Source organism: Eschrichtius robustus, chromosome X (assembly GCF_028021215.1).
Source record: "Eschrichtius robustus isolate mEscRob2 chromosome X, mEscRob2.pri, whole genome shotgun sequence".
NCBI classification, from domain to species: domain Eukaryota; kingdom Metazoa; phylum Chordata; class Mammalia; order Artiodactyla; family Eschrichtiidae; genus Eschrichtius; species Eschrichtius robustus.
Window position 1 is genome coordinate 64,915,159 of NC_090845.1, and position 14,708 is coordinate 64,929,866.

The 14,708-nt window shown below is 37.3% G+C and overlaps 1 protein-coding gene across 1 annotated transcript in view; it reads left to right on the plus strand.

The window, feature by feature from the left end:
• The first annotated feature begins 387 nt into the window (after positions 1-387).
• CHIC1 (cysteine rich hydrophobic domain 1) overlaps positions 388-14,708 on the plus strand; it is a 36,305-nt gene continuing 21,984 nt past the window's right edge. The window contains exons 1-2 of the mRNA XM_068533424.1: positions 388-735; positions 11,687-11,741. Coding sequence (XP_068389525.1) covers positions 443-735; positions 11,687-11,741 — 348 coding nt within the window. The 5' untranslated portion in view covers positions 388-442. The remainder of the gene's footprint in view (positions 736-11,686; positions 11,742-14,708) is intronic.

Sequence of the window (14,708 nt, forward strand, 5' to 3'; positions counted from 1 at the left end):
TTCTAACCTCACTTTTATAGAATATCCCTTCCCTGCACTGGAGGGAAGGGGGTAATAATACCCATTATTAATTAATAGGAAATAAAACCAGAAGATACGTCCCCGGGAAACAAGCAGCAGAAGCCCAAACAGCACTATTAAGAGCAGCACCCGCATACCGTACCTCGACAATTCCCAGTAGTTCACCTCTAACGCCCCCCTTCCCTTGGAGCCGCGCAAGCGTACACTGATTTTGCTCCTCTCTCCCTCATGCCCCCGCCTCCAACACCCTCCGCCCCCCCCACCCCCCCACCCCCGTCTACCCCACCACGCAGGCGCATCTCCTTAAATCCTGTCCCTACCCACCTCCTCTTTCTCTGCATTTCGTTCCCCCTCCTCTTCCAGCACCTCAGCAGGTTCAAACTCTTCTGCGTGAGGGTGGCGGTGATCGAGAGGTCACGTGATGAGCATCCTGCTGCCCAACATGGCGGAGTTCGACACGATCTCGGAACTGGAGGAGGAGGAGGAAGAAGAAGCGGCAACGTCGTCGTCGTCGCCGTCGTCGTCGTCGTCGGTATCGGGGCCCGACGATGACGAGGAAGATGAGGAGGAGGAGGAAGAAGAAGAGGAGGAGGAGGAAGAAGAAGAGGAGCAGGTGGAGGAGACGCCGCCCCCGCCTCGGGTAGTGAGCGAGGAGCATCTGCGGAGATATGCCCCCGACCCTGTATTGGTGCGGGGCGCCGGCCACATCACTGTGTAAGCGAGAGGGAGCCATGGGGTTTGAGAAGGCTGAGATTTGGCGACAGAGGAATAAGGCAATCGAGGGGCCTGTGGAGTGGGGGAGGGCTGACTGAGGCATATAGTTAGGAAAGGACACCTTGTCTAAATGGAGAAACTGAGGGAGACAGGTGTAAAGGAAGTGAGGAGAAAGCAAATGTGATGCACCAACACCGGGTAAAAAGTGAGTATAGGACAGGGAAGTTAGGGGGTTGGGAGCCAGAGGGATTGGAGTAGGGGTGAGTCTCCTTGCTTCTGTGTATGCTGGCGATGAACAGTCTTTAAACTGCAGGATGTACCAGCGGACTCTTTGCCGCTAAGATTGATGTCTGGTGGAACACGGTGACAGCTGTAACAAGTGACGAGACCTAGGCTTGGACTCTTCAAAACAGAAACATAATATATTTTGTGAATAACATTATAGAATATCCACCCATCCACGTATTCATCCATCCATTCTTCCTATCTAATCCCTTTGTAAATGAATTCAATAATCCTTTCCGTGTCTTGATCACTCCTCATTCTGACGTTTCTTAAATATCACACAATTAGAGGTTCAGGTTGAGAAGTAGCTATGAAACGTAGAAAGAGCAATGGATTGAGAGTGAGGGCTCTTGTATGTTAGTCCCAGCCTTGCTTCTTACTGGCCCTGTGACCTTGGTCGGGTTACTTCCCATTTCTGGGCCTTGATTTCTCCATCGGTAAAATGAGGCGTTTGGAGTAGATGGTTTTTAAAGCCTTTCAGCTCTGAGATAATTTAACATACCTGCAGTAGATTTTGTATTCCCAAATATTAAATATGCAAACATTAAATATATATGGAAATTAGTCCCCTAGGAGCTGAGAATGATTTTTTGAAAACTCATACAGAGTTTTTTTTAAAATTGACATCTTGGATCATATTTGAGAAAATAAAAAGGGGGAGGGACCTCATAGCGTAGTAGTTGGCAAAGCAGAAGAAAAATTTAATGGTTCTCTGGGCTTTGAAGAGTGCTTTCTCGTTTTTATGTGCTTGGACAGTAAATACTTGGAAGTTTGAATATTGTGTCATGTTCATCCTCTTAATTACGCTATCATTTACTGAGTTTTCAAAATAGGACTATTTTTTCTTATCAAGTCATGCTGCCTGTAATTTTGATAATGGCTCACCTACCCCTCTGACTTTCAGTTGAGTTCATATTATCTGAAGTCATATATTATGCACCACCTCCCCCCATCATGTTAGCTTTTAATTTTAACATGCTGAGTATTTTAATTGTAATATACTTTTGTGATCTTTGCATGAAAAGTATTAAGGAAGATTTTGAAATTGTGGAAGAGTGTGGGGAGATTTTAGACCTGTCTTTTGGTTAGGCAATTTTAACACAATTTCTCTTGGTCCAAGAATTTTGCAGATAGCCTACAATGTTCAGATGCCAGCTTACTGCGCGGTTTTATTTCCATTCCTTTCATCACTAGGGAAACAATTTATTACTCAAATTAATTATGATTCTGGTACCAAAGGTTACTTTCATGCAGATTATTTCATATCAAACAGAAAAAGGCTTTTTATTCCAGTCCATAATTTTATATTCCAGCATTCCTCCCCTTCATTTTTTTCTAAAATTCAGAAAACAAAGAACAGGCAAGAAAACAGAATTTAAGTTCCCTGAAACTTATTTGTGGTTCCATTCTACTCCTCACACAACCATGGTGAAGTACTTAACAACCTATTTTCAATTAAAAGCAAAGCACTGACACTTGCCATGCCCAGGCCCTTATGATAGGTGTAATGTCCCTCTCAGCTTAAAAATTCTGGAATAAGGAGTGTGAAATAATGGTGCTCATAGTAACTGCTGGTATTAATTGAAGCCAAAACCTGAAAAGCAGCAAACCAGTACTTGAATTGCTAACCAGTGTACATAGTTTGGAAAATTACTTAGTTGTATTGTACACATTCTCTGACCTAGAAAGCATGTTTGATGTTAAATGAGAAACTGGTCTTTCTATGATAGGAAAACCTTCCTTACAACAGGTAAAGTAAGATCCTTAGGAAATAGTTAATCTAATTCTGAGACGTCTAAAATATCAGCCTCTTTAATTTTTTTCTGGCATGGGAGTGTTAGTTGCCCTATCTGAATGAAATATTTCTTATTCTCTCCCATTCTTATTTTTTTCATTCTTCGTACAGTCATCTGTTCTTTAGAGGATGTTGTTTCTTTTCAAAGTTTAAAATTTGAGAACCATCACCTCAAATTCAGTATATCTTAAACCCAATTTATTTTCCCTCCCCAGATTGGCTGTGCATTCCAGTTGCCCCATTTCTGACCCTGATACTGCCATTCCAATCTTCCAGGGTAATATTTCAAGTCCTTGAGTCATTTTTAACTCTTCCTTCTCCTTGAATTGTCCTTTGCCAGTGTGTTCCAGAATTATGTCATCATGCCTTTTAAAAGGTCTATTAGATTATTCATTTCCTCCATTTCTACTGGCACCTCTCTAGTTTGGGTTGCCATCATCTCCTGCTTGAATTGCGGCCACAGTCTGCCACCTCTCCCTACCCCAATCCATCTGCATGCTTGTGCCAAACTAATTTTCGTAAAACACGGTTTAATCATGTCACTTTCCTGCTGAAACACCTGCACTGGGTCTTAATTAGGTTTGAATTCCTGTGCTCTCTTCCTCCACCCTCAGAGATCATGGAGTCCCTCTGCTTGTTCAAAACTCACCCCTCCACTTATGCTTTCCATACCCTTCTCTTCCAGCCTCCTCCCAGGCAGCCCCTCTCTCTATAATATTACCTCACTCAGCCTCTCTATTGGCTCAGCCTGTAAACATATTCAGTCTCTCTAATTCTTTAAAATTAAAAGCCTTCCTAGACCTACATTCCCCATTAGCTATTGTCTAATCTCTCTTCCTTCTTTCTCCAAATTTCTTAAGAGTAGCTGCATTCACCATATCTATTTCCTCTTTACCCTTCTGTAATCTGGATTCTGCCACCATGACCACAGACAAACTGGTATCATTAAGATCGCCATGACCCTCCTGTTGCTAAATTAGTGGGCATCTTCAATTTCCTATCTTTCTGGTCCTCTCTGCTGCATATAATGACTCCCTCTTTCTCAGAGGCTTCTACTCCAGGGGTCATAAACACACTGGCCTTCAGAGGCGAGACGGGTCAAGAAAATAGTGCAGCATGAGTAATGATGGGGCCTTAGTTGAACTGGAAGGTATATGTTTTGCCTAAAGGTATTCAAATTCTGATTTAAAAAAAAACATTTTGCCAGCCAAACAAATCTAGGAATTCCTTGGCCACTTCACTCTTCCTGGTTCTCCTTATATTTTTCTGGTTATTCCTTAACTGCCTCGTTCATGGGTTTCTCTTCCTTTCTTGCTCCTTGAATACTAGTGATCTCCAGGGTTTTGTTCTCAGCCCACTATTCTCATTCCCTACTCTATCTAGATGGTCTCATCTTGACTCTCATGGTTTCAATTATCTGATGTCTCCCAAATATGTATCAGTATCTCTGTACCAGACTCTGCTCTGACTCTTATCTGGACTTCCTCACCTAATGGCTCACTGACATCTTAAATTCAGCGTATTCAAAACAAAACTCATCCCCCCCCCCTCACATCCCCTCACACCCCCGTCCCAACCCCTCAAAAAATTCCTCCTATTTCTGAGTTCTCCAACTCAGTTAAATGTACCTCCTCCTATCGCATTATTCATCAGTGGTTCCTCTTTCCCACTCAATCTTCTCACAGCTAAGCAATCAGTGGGTATTAATAATATATGACCTAAAATGTTCTTCTTTTCCTCCCTACCACCACTTCCCTGATTCAAGCCCCTTTCACCACCCTACTAGTCATCTTGTCTTCATCCTTGTCACCTCCAAATCTATCCCTCAGCCTGCTGCTCAATGGAGACACCACTTTCTGTTTAAGACTTCTGTGGTTTCCCCTTCATCCATAGGATCAAGTCTAAGCTCTATAACATGGAATATAGAACTGGACCCTGCCTATCTATCAGCCTAATCTCTTGACATTTCCCTTTACTGCTTGTATTTTCTTATTCACAGTATGCTGTTTCTTATCTCTTTGCCTCTGCTCAAGCTGGGGCCTTCATCTAGAATCCCAGTACCCACCACCCTTACCTCATAAGTCACCACCTCCTGCAAGTCTTCTCTGCCCTGAATAAATTGGAAGCAGAAATGGCAGGACAATCACTGGTTACGTCTGAATTCTCAGTGCCTAACACAGTGCCTGCCCTGAAGTAGACACTCAGTAAAAGTGAGTTGAATAAATACTGGTTCACTTTAGTAAAAATATGCCCACCATAACGTGTGCTGTATTATAGGCCCTCAACAAATGATAGTTAGTTGAATCATCCTCTGGAGAGTACTTGTGTTTCTGAGCATAGATACAATAATACTACCAGATTTGGGGTGGGGGGTATGGCATGCCCTTACCTCTGAAAGGTTTGTTGAGCAAGACTTTATGTGTCAGAATACCCCTGTGTACTTATATCATCTTTACACATTGGTTTTCTTGTTACTTATCAAGATATCATTTAATGTCTTATCAATCAATTATAATTTTTTGAGAAGTCGAATGACCTAACCAGAATAATTGTAATTCCAAATCTGAGATGATGATGATCATAAATGGATATTTGGGTATCTTTTTTCAAATTAAAAATTTTAAAAAGTGTCATTAAGGCAGATATATTTGATGTGCTACTCATTGCTGTGTATATGCCCAGCACAAAGAACAGTAACTGCCATCTTCTATGTGTCAGTATGCCAGTATGATGGGCACTACCATTTAAATATTGTATAACACACCTAAAATATTTTATTAAAAGATACAAGAATGCCTTTAATATATATGTAAATGGCGAAATTAACTCCCACAGATTTGAGGTTTTAGAAACAGAAATAATGAAATGTCTCATGTAAGTATTGTTTCAGAAATACTATACATTTGAGTGATGTAGCTTAGTATCTATCATTTTTCATCTTGATATTTTTAGGATGAATATTTGGATCCACTGTATTGAATTATAAGGAAAATTACATCTCATGAGATTTTTTTTCTTATTTATAGGTATTACCACACTCTTTATATTACTTAAAATATATAGATATTTACCCTTGATAATACAGCTGTATAGAAGTTAGTAGAGATCAGAGGTTACCAATTCTCAGGAATATATAAAATTCTCATTAAAATTAATCTAAAAGAGCTGAAGTGATTATATACAGAATTGAAAAAAGATGGCCAAATTTGCCAAACAGTGCATTTCTGCAGAAAGTTAGAGAGCACTACAAATATTGATACTTCTCTCATCAGTGAATGGAATGCCTTTTCTGTAAACAGCTGTCTTTGAGGAATTACAGTGAAGCATTGTTAATTTGTGTTTGTATAAGGTAAGTATTTTATAAGATTTTAGGCTTTGAGAATACTGAAGCTATGGTAACTTGTCATTTTACAGGGCGGCAAGACATGATTATTTCCATATGGAAGATTAAAGAAGTTTAACTAATTTTTTAAAATCTCTTTTAATTGAAGGGCATAGACTTTCCTTTTTCTTGGTATAGTAAATAGAGATCAGTGCACGTGCTTCAGAATCAGTGTTACTATAAGTGCATAGTTTTCTAGTGAAATGGTTTTTGTTGGCAGAATTTTACTACACTTTGATGTGTTTTCTTAAACAACCTGAACACATAAATTTGAGCAAGGTTTTCAAAGGCTGATGTATAGTCATTTTCAAAAGAATTAAAAACAGTAAGGGGTATAGGGAGGGAGAAAAGAGGGAAGAGCAACTAGAGGACCCATCCTTCTTTACCTCAGTTTCCTTTACTCCAAAGAATTGTCCAAGAAATTAAAATTTGGGGCATTGGAGACACTTAACAAATAAAATACAATCATTAAGAACCACCAGCTGGGTCAGCTTCAAACACATAATAGGCTCTATATTTAATGAAGCCGATAAAATGACAGTGTGAGCAGTTCCCAAGTGCCTTTGTCTAATGCTGAAGAACCCCACATCTTGACTCATGTCTATCACTGATCAGTAATGGGTAGATGAGCTTGTCTAACCTCTGTGGACTCACAGTTCTTAACTTAATGGTTTACTTATGAAACAAAGCTGAGGTGTTCATTTAGCAGGAGCCATTTCAACATTTTCCTAGTAGCTGCTAAGTAAAATGTTGTGCCTAAGATTATTTAAGTACTTGTTTTAGGAGCTGAATATCTAATGGAGAAGTTAAGGAAAGAAATCCCTGGTGGGCAAGAACAGAATTGCTACTACCTTTTAGCCAAAATTATGAGAATATGTTGGGCCTAGTTTGCCTATCTTTATACCTTTTGAAGTAGATAAATGTAGGCCATAATGGAGTGTTTTAAGAAATAAAATGACACTTTCCTTACCATTTCTTTTTTGTTTTTTTAAATTTTTTGTCCACCCTGCATAGCTTGTGGGATCTTAGTTCCCCGGCCAGGGATTGAACTTGGGCCCTTGGCAGTGAGAGCACAGAGTGCTAACCACTGGACTGCCAGGGTATTCCCTCCTTACCATTTGTAATATACTTTTTATATTTTAGAAAATACAGTCCATTTTTATATTAGAGAAGAAAATTTGTAATGTGAATTTAGCAAGCATTTTTTGAGGACCTGAGCACTGAGCTAAGCACTATGAAGAATACAGAAAAAACAAAGTACAGGTCTTGGTTTACAAAGCTAACAGGGAAAATCTCCTTTAAGAAATTGGTGTGGATCAACGAAGAATAAAAGAAAATATTTTATTAAATTTTGAATTGGGGGCTTCCCTGGTGGCGCAGTGGTTGAGAATCCGCCTGCCAATGCAGGGGACACAGGTTCGAGCCCTGGTCTGGGAAGATCCCACATGCCGCGGAGCGACTGGGCCCGTGAGCCACAACTACTGAGCCTGCGTGTCTGGAGCCTGTGCTCCGCAACAAGAGAGGCCGCGATAGTGAGAGGCCCGCGCACCGCGATGAAGAGTGGCCCCCACTTGCCACAACTAGAGAAAGCCCTCGCACAGAAGCGAAGACCCAACACAGCCAAAAATAAAATAATTAATTAATTAATTTAAAAAAAATATGTACTTAAAAAAAAAGTTAAAAAAAAAAATTTTTGAATTGTGTAGTACAGATTAAAGTTGGCTATGAGTGTTCAGAGAAAGGGAAATCCATGAAGGCTTGCAGCAGGGGTTGACTTGAGCCTTGAGGACTGCATTGGATTTAAACTAGGGAGAGGAAGCAAGAGAAACCACATGAGCAAAGACAAGAGACAACATAGCAGTGGCAATGGAAAGGAAGGAAATGATATGAGAATGATTTCAAAGGAACAAATAACAGGACTTGGGACCACCTGGATATAAGCAAGGTGCAAAAAATAGGAGAGGGAAGGTCCAAAAAATGATACCAGGGTCTAGGTTAAAGAGAGTCAATGTGCCATTGATAGAGATGAGGAATTTGAAAGGGGGGAGCCAGTTTCCAATAAAAGGTAACTTTTAATTTTAGAAGTGTTCACTTGAGGTGTATTATTTTGTAGCAAGATATCCAAATGGAAATTGTTATTTTTGTTGTTGTTGTTTTTTAATTTATTTTATTGAAGTATAGTTATTTACAATGTTGTGTTAATTTCTGCTGTACAGCAAAGTGATTCATTTATATATATGTATACATTCTTTTCCATATTCTTTTCCATTATGGTTTATCACAGGATATTGAATATAATTCCCTGTGCTATACAGTAGGACCTTGTTGTTAATCCATTCTATATATGCTAGTTTACATCTGCTAATCCCAAACTCCCACTCCATCCCTCCCTCCCCCACCCTCCCCCTTGGCAGCCACAAGTCTGTTCTCTATGTCTGTGAGTCTGTTTCTGTTTCATAGATAAATTCATTTGTGTCATATTTTAGATTCCACATATAAGTGATATCATATGGCATTTGTCTTTCTCTTTCTGACTTACTTCACTTTGTATAATAATCTCTAGGTCCATCCATGTTGCTGCAAATGGCATTATTTCCAAATGGAAATTTTTAGTATGCAATTAGAGATGAGGGACTAGAGCATGTTGGGAAATATAGAACTAGAGGTATAGATTTGATGGTCATCAGCATAGAAGTGATTGTCAAGGCTATTAAAAATAGATGAACTGTTATAATTCCTTTAGAAAGAGGAGCAGATGACTAAAAGCTAAACTTTGGGAAAAGACAGGAGTGTTAGGAGAGAGTGAATGAATCGGAGAATGTTAAGAAGGAGTGGTGAACAGCATCACAGGCTGCAAAGTCAGGGGGGAAAGTTCTGAGAAGAGGACATTGAATTTGGCAATAAATAAGATGAACTTGTCTTTCTAAATAAATTTACCGAATAAGGGATTATTTTCAGTAAAGTAACGGCATCAAAAGAGAAATTTCAGAAGGTTAGGGACTTCCCTGGTGGTCCAGTGGTTAAGACTCCGTGCTTCCAACACAGGGCCATGGGTTCGATCCCTGGTGGGGGAACTAAGATGCCACATGCCACACGGCACAGCCAAAAAAAAAAAAAAAGCCAGCATGTTCATTCAAAAGGTTAAGAAAGGAAGGGATAATATTAAGGAAGTGGAAACAGTGGCAACGAAAGTTCATTTGTCTGGTGATAAATGCAAAGAGAATAGCAAAGCTAAAATTTTTTTAAATAATAGAAATATTCCATGCATTTTGAGGAATACATCTGTCTATATCCTCTATGTATTTGATATGTAGTAAAAGAATGGCAACTGGGAGAAACTATAATGGCAGCAGTCTCTAATGGAGGTAGGAACATATTATTAACATTGTATCTAAAAGGCAAAAGGGGAATTCCCTGGTGGTCCAGTGGTTAGGACTCAGTGCTTCCACTGCAGGGGACACGGGTTTGATCCCTGGTCAGGGAACTAAGATCCCACATGCTGCACTGCACGGCCAAAAATAAATAAATAAATAAATTGGATTTTTTTTTTAAATTTTAAAAAATAGAAGACAAGCTATAAGAATGGAAATAGAGCTCTGCTTTCAAATGTATCATGTCTACCTTCTATAAATGAAACCTGTATCTATTTCTTTGTTATGCAGTAAGAATTAACTGTGGAATAATGAATTCAATTACATCTTCTTGACTAGTGATAAGGTCACTATTTAGCTAAATATGATTTGAATGAAATATGTTTCTTGCTCTATTAAATATTTGTCATGTTACTGATTGCTTAGTTAGTACATAATTACAAATATATATTTAATACTAGAGTATCAGTTTCTCAAACAGCACATGAAAGTTGCCATAAAAATTCATGTACAAGAGTACCATTTTATTTTTAAGTTTGGCTATACTCCTCTATGTATAGATTTAAGGGGGATGTTATGAGAATGTTATTATAAAAACGTAATGCTCTCGTTATGTGTTGTACTGACACCTAGAGAAGTAATGAAGTTTTTTAATGAAGTTAAGGTCTTTTTATAATTGCTAATTGATTTTCTCAACTCTTTTAAAATATAGAATTTGTTGTTTTAAAATACATTTTAAACATGCAAGGTAAAATATATTTATGTACAGATATGTACCTTGCTGCTAGCTGCTAAATATAGAGAGTCTTTTTGCACAAAAAGAGCACAAAGATTGGCTTGTGTCCTTGAAGAGGAGCTATTAGCATAAATGATACAAGGAGACTATGATTCTCACAGAGAGTTTTAATAGGACGTTGGGGTCTTAAGATGTCTTTAAAGTGACCCTAAGACCAAAGTGCAATAAATCAGTAGAATCAAACAGGACATACAGTAGCTTATTATTCAACAAACTTTTATTAAGCACCTACTAGATTCCATTGTGCTACTAAGCATAGTGGAAGATAGCAAAGTAAATAAGCCATAGTTTCTGTTCTCAAGGAGCTTAATATAGGACAGAAAGAATTTAGGGATTAGCATTTGAATTTTGGTTGCCTCCTCTTACTATGTGACTTTGGGCAAGTCATTTGATTACTTTTTGAAAAAATTTTTTCTGAGTGTCAGCTTCCTTCTCTATAAAACAGAGATAACAATACCTCTCTTGAAGGGTTGTGAATTTTAGAGGTAATGTATTTGCCTAACACAGTGTCTAACCCATGGTAAGTAGATAGTTACTGGTAACTGTTACTATTATTGTCTACCTCAAAAGGAGTTCTTATTAAATGTTAGTGTTTTTTCCTTTTTGCTTACACTAACATAAAATTGTAGTCACTCTGATATATCATCTAACATGCAGGAAGTGACCTTTGTTATTCCTACTGAAATCAATCACCAAGTAGGTGAAGGAAGGCTTTTAAAAAATCATTTTGACTTAGTACAGATTTCAATGAGTGTACTTGAAAAAAGTTAGAGCTTTTGAGGCTGGGATCTGTTTTCTCAAAATTGGTTGAACATATACATAAAAGCCATTCATAAGGATCAACCTTTGAGTATCTGAATAGTAACTGATCGGAAGTTGTCAAGCTCTATGGTTCCAAAGGTTACATTAGTTTTTATTAGGAATTTTCATATATCCACAGAAGTAGAAAGAATAGTATAATCCACTCCCACATACAACCCATCAGCCAGTTCCAACAGTTATCAATTAAAATGGGTTTTAACAGAAATGTTTCAATCAAAAGTTGTGATATTTCCCGCTCTGTGTCAGTGTTTCTCTATTATTTTTTAATCTCATATCATGGTTCTAGTTAGAATCCTACTTTAACATTGGCTCCTTAAGTTTCTTTTACTATTAATTTGGATTAATAGTCAAAGATTTATTTTCTATAAATATCAAATTATTTTTAGGACATGCTTTTAGGTCACAACATCAAAAGAAAAATGCATGGCTTTATAACTTTTTTAAGGGAAAGAGTTAAATATGCTGGGTAGAATATATTTTGTTCTGTCTTTGTTTTTAAGGTTTGGCTTGAGCAACAAGTTTGATACTGAATTTCCCTCAGTTCTAACAGGGAAGGTAAGTGAGAGTTTGCATTGAACTTTTCAATTCTAAAAACATTGTTTTATGGCTTATTTAGTGTTATGACAAGTGCTTTGACTCACTGTAATGAAGTCTAATAATAAGAGGTCAGGGTAATTGGAGGCTATGTCGTTAGTGACTGAAAGCTGTCTCCGTGACTACTAGCATATGACCAGTTATTTTGTTCATGTCCATTAATGCCAGCCATTATTTACTTATCTGTTCAGTTTTTCCAGTTTTGCCTTTTTTCTCAGCACTGGTAGCTATAATTGTTTTCATTTAGGTCAGTAATTTCCAATGATTTTAGAGTTAACAAAGTTATCAGTGTTCAACTTTGTATCACTCTATGATTTTTAAAGTGTCCTGTGATGTGATTTGTTATACATCAAAAAATCAAATTTTTGGTTGGACATTTTTCTGTCTTTTAGATAGCTTGAGCTTCTACAATTGGATTCACTGCAATAAATTGTTATTACCTTTTTGTTTCCTGGTTCCTCTACACCCAGTAGTATCTTCTAGCATCGAGGCTCAATATTCAAAGACTTCCTAGGATTCAAAACTGTTTGGAAAATCCTCTTACAACAGTAATGCTAACTTCTAAACCCAAAGGAAAAGGCTCTGACTAAGGCAAAAAGAATATATAAAACTCCTAGTGTATTGTCAGGTACTTATTAGCTTCACAATGTAAGTTTGTGGTTGTTATTGATAATTCTTCATCAGCATATCCCAGTTTCACCCTGATTGTTTTTCCAATTTTCTCTACTCACCAGCTTTCAATTTTAATTGCTTTTGCTACTTTAACCTTCTTCATCTGAGTAATCATTTGTTCTCGGTCCCAGCAATAATTTGTTCTCTTTGACTGTTGACCTTTTCTGTCTCTCCTGATGTATAATGTCAAATCATTCCATATAGTACTAAACAAGTAGTGATAGTCCCTAGCTAAGTGAACATTAGAAAATATGTGGCCATTTATCTTTTTAGGATACAAAGAGCCCTTTGGTTTGAGATTTTGGCCTCACTCTCTAGTATGTTCTACCTTCCTATCCTGATCATTTAGAATTATTCACCAATTTAAGCAGCAGTTCAGATTTAGATTTGTTTTATATGAATTAATCATAAATGTTTTTTCCAAGGGAAAAATAGCTATGGAAAAAAATCTCTTGAATAGTAATTTGTCTGTGGAAAGATGGCAAATTCAATATTAAACTTAAAGGGAATGTGAATTAAAACATCTCCAGTGGAAAACTTGTTCTTTATGTTTCCCTTGATGCTGCTGCATGTGTTGTCTGACACAAGCTTTATTATTGGTTTAGTTGAAAAAAAGTTTGAATTACAAATCCAAGTAACTCTAGAAAATGAATAATCAAAAAATATGTCAGAGAATAGAGTTCCCAGGTGTAAGAATTATCCATCTTTGAAATTGGCCACTTTTATGTGCTCGAGGAATCTTCAGAATATTTCTTCACACCTCTTCATTTCTTTCCAAGCCTTCTAAAACTAGAAATTCCACCAGCACAAAAGATAGTCATTTTTTAAACTAGGGAAGTAGGAATATTAAGCTGCCTTTGGTATGCATTCACACAACCTAAATGACCTGGATATGAACTGTTCTTAAAGATATCCATTCTTTTCAGGTGACCGTTTTCGTAACACATAATGATTGGATATTTATTCTAGTGTGCATTATTTAAATGCACAAAATTTCTCATATATTGAATGAGGCATAAATGATACAGTGATGTTTTTCCTAGTTTAGTGTTTGGTGATGAAAAAACACTAAAAGGAATTCTGAAAGTCTGATTTTTTTCAAAGTCACATGATGACTTTATTTTCTCTTTAATGAGATGATTTTTCTCCGGTAGGCACTATTTCATTTGTATAGGTTATTTTGGATTATCAAAATGCATCTCTGATAACTGTGGGGTCTTGAGAGGCAAAAAAGAATTTGCATGTTTCAGAAAAAAACTAAAAGAAAAAAAAGGTTTGAATTCCAGACTTAGCAGCAGTGTAAGTATATTTCAAAATGAATAAATGCAGTAGGTAAAATAGAAAAATAAATCTGCATTTTACAAAACCAGTATTCCAGCATGAGTGGAATTCTATATAGCATTTATGCCTAAACTAAGCAAAATTGTGGAGTGAATTCTGAAAACCTCAAAAGCCATTTTGTTAAGCTCTGTGGCTCAGTATTTTTTTTGTGCTTCTTATGTGTTCATGCTTTTAATATAAATAAAAAGATAATCTTTTATATTAAGTTAAGGAAAGATTGTTTCCTCCTTTCACTGAAGATAAGTCCTCCTGTCGTGATAGGACATGTCAAACAGGTGTATACATACAGATTCTGGTGACCGGAAAATGAAAGAACCACAGAACTTCAGAAAAGAAATAAAAGCTTCCGGCCCTCAGCTTGAAACAATTAAATGGTGTTACAGGGAGATTAGTGTGCAGTGTTGGGAACCATAAACCATAAAATCCACCTTTACTATTGCGATCCAGTATGACAAGTGATTGATTGGGTTGTGTTCCCCATGATTGAAGGAGGCAAATCAGTCCTGCTGGGTTTTGCTTAGATTTTCTTCTGTTTGCAAAGGCTCTTGCATCCTGTTATAAAATATTATGACCCTTTCCCCCACCTTTATGATGTGGCTTTCTTTTTTCTTTCTAAGAAAGTCAAAAGGAATTAAATGTTTCTTTACAACCTGCCATTCAGCTACAAAGTAAAGGGCTTCTATCGAACCTTCATTACTAGAAATACTCAATTATATGGAAGTAAATGAGTAAAATGTTATTAACTCTGATTCCACACAGTTAACTAAACATTTCTTTCACATTGTTTAAAATCGGAAGTTAACCAATTCTCATTTCCTATGCCTTTATCTCTGGTTTATGACTTTTACTGTTATTCAAATACAGATTTTTTTTTCAAAGACAATTCTGGCTTCCTTTTAAAGTCAAAATGAAGAT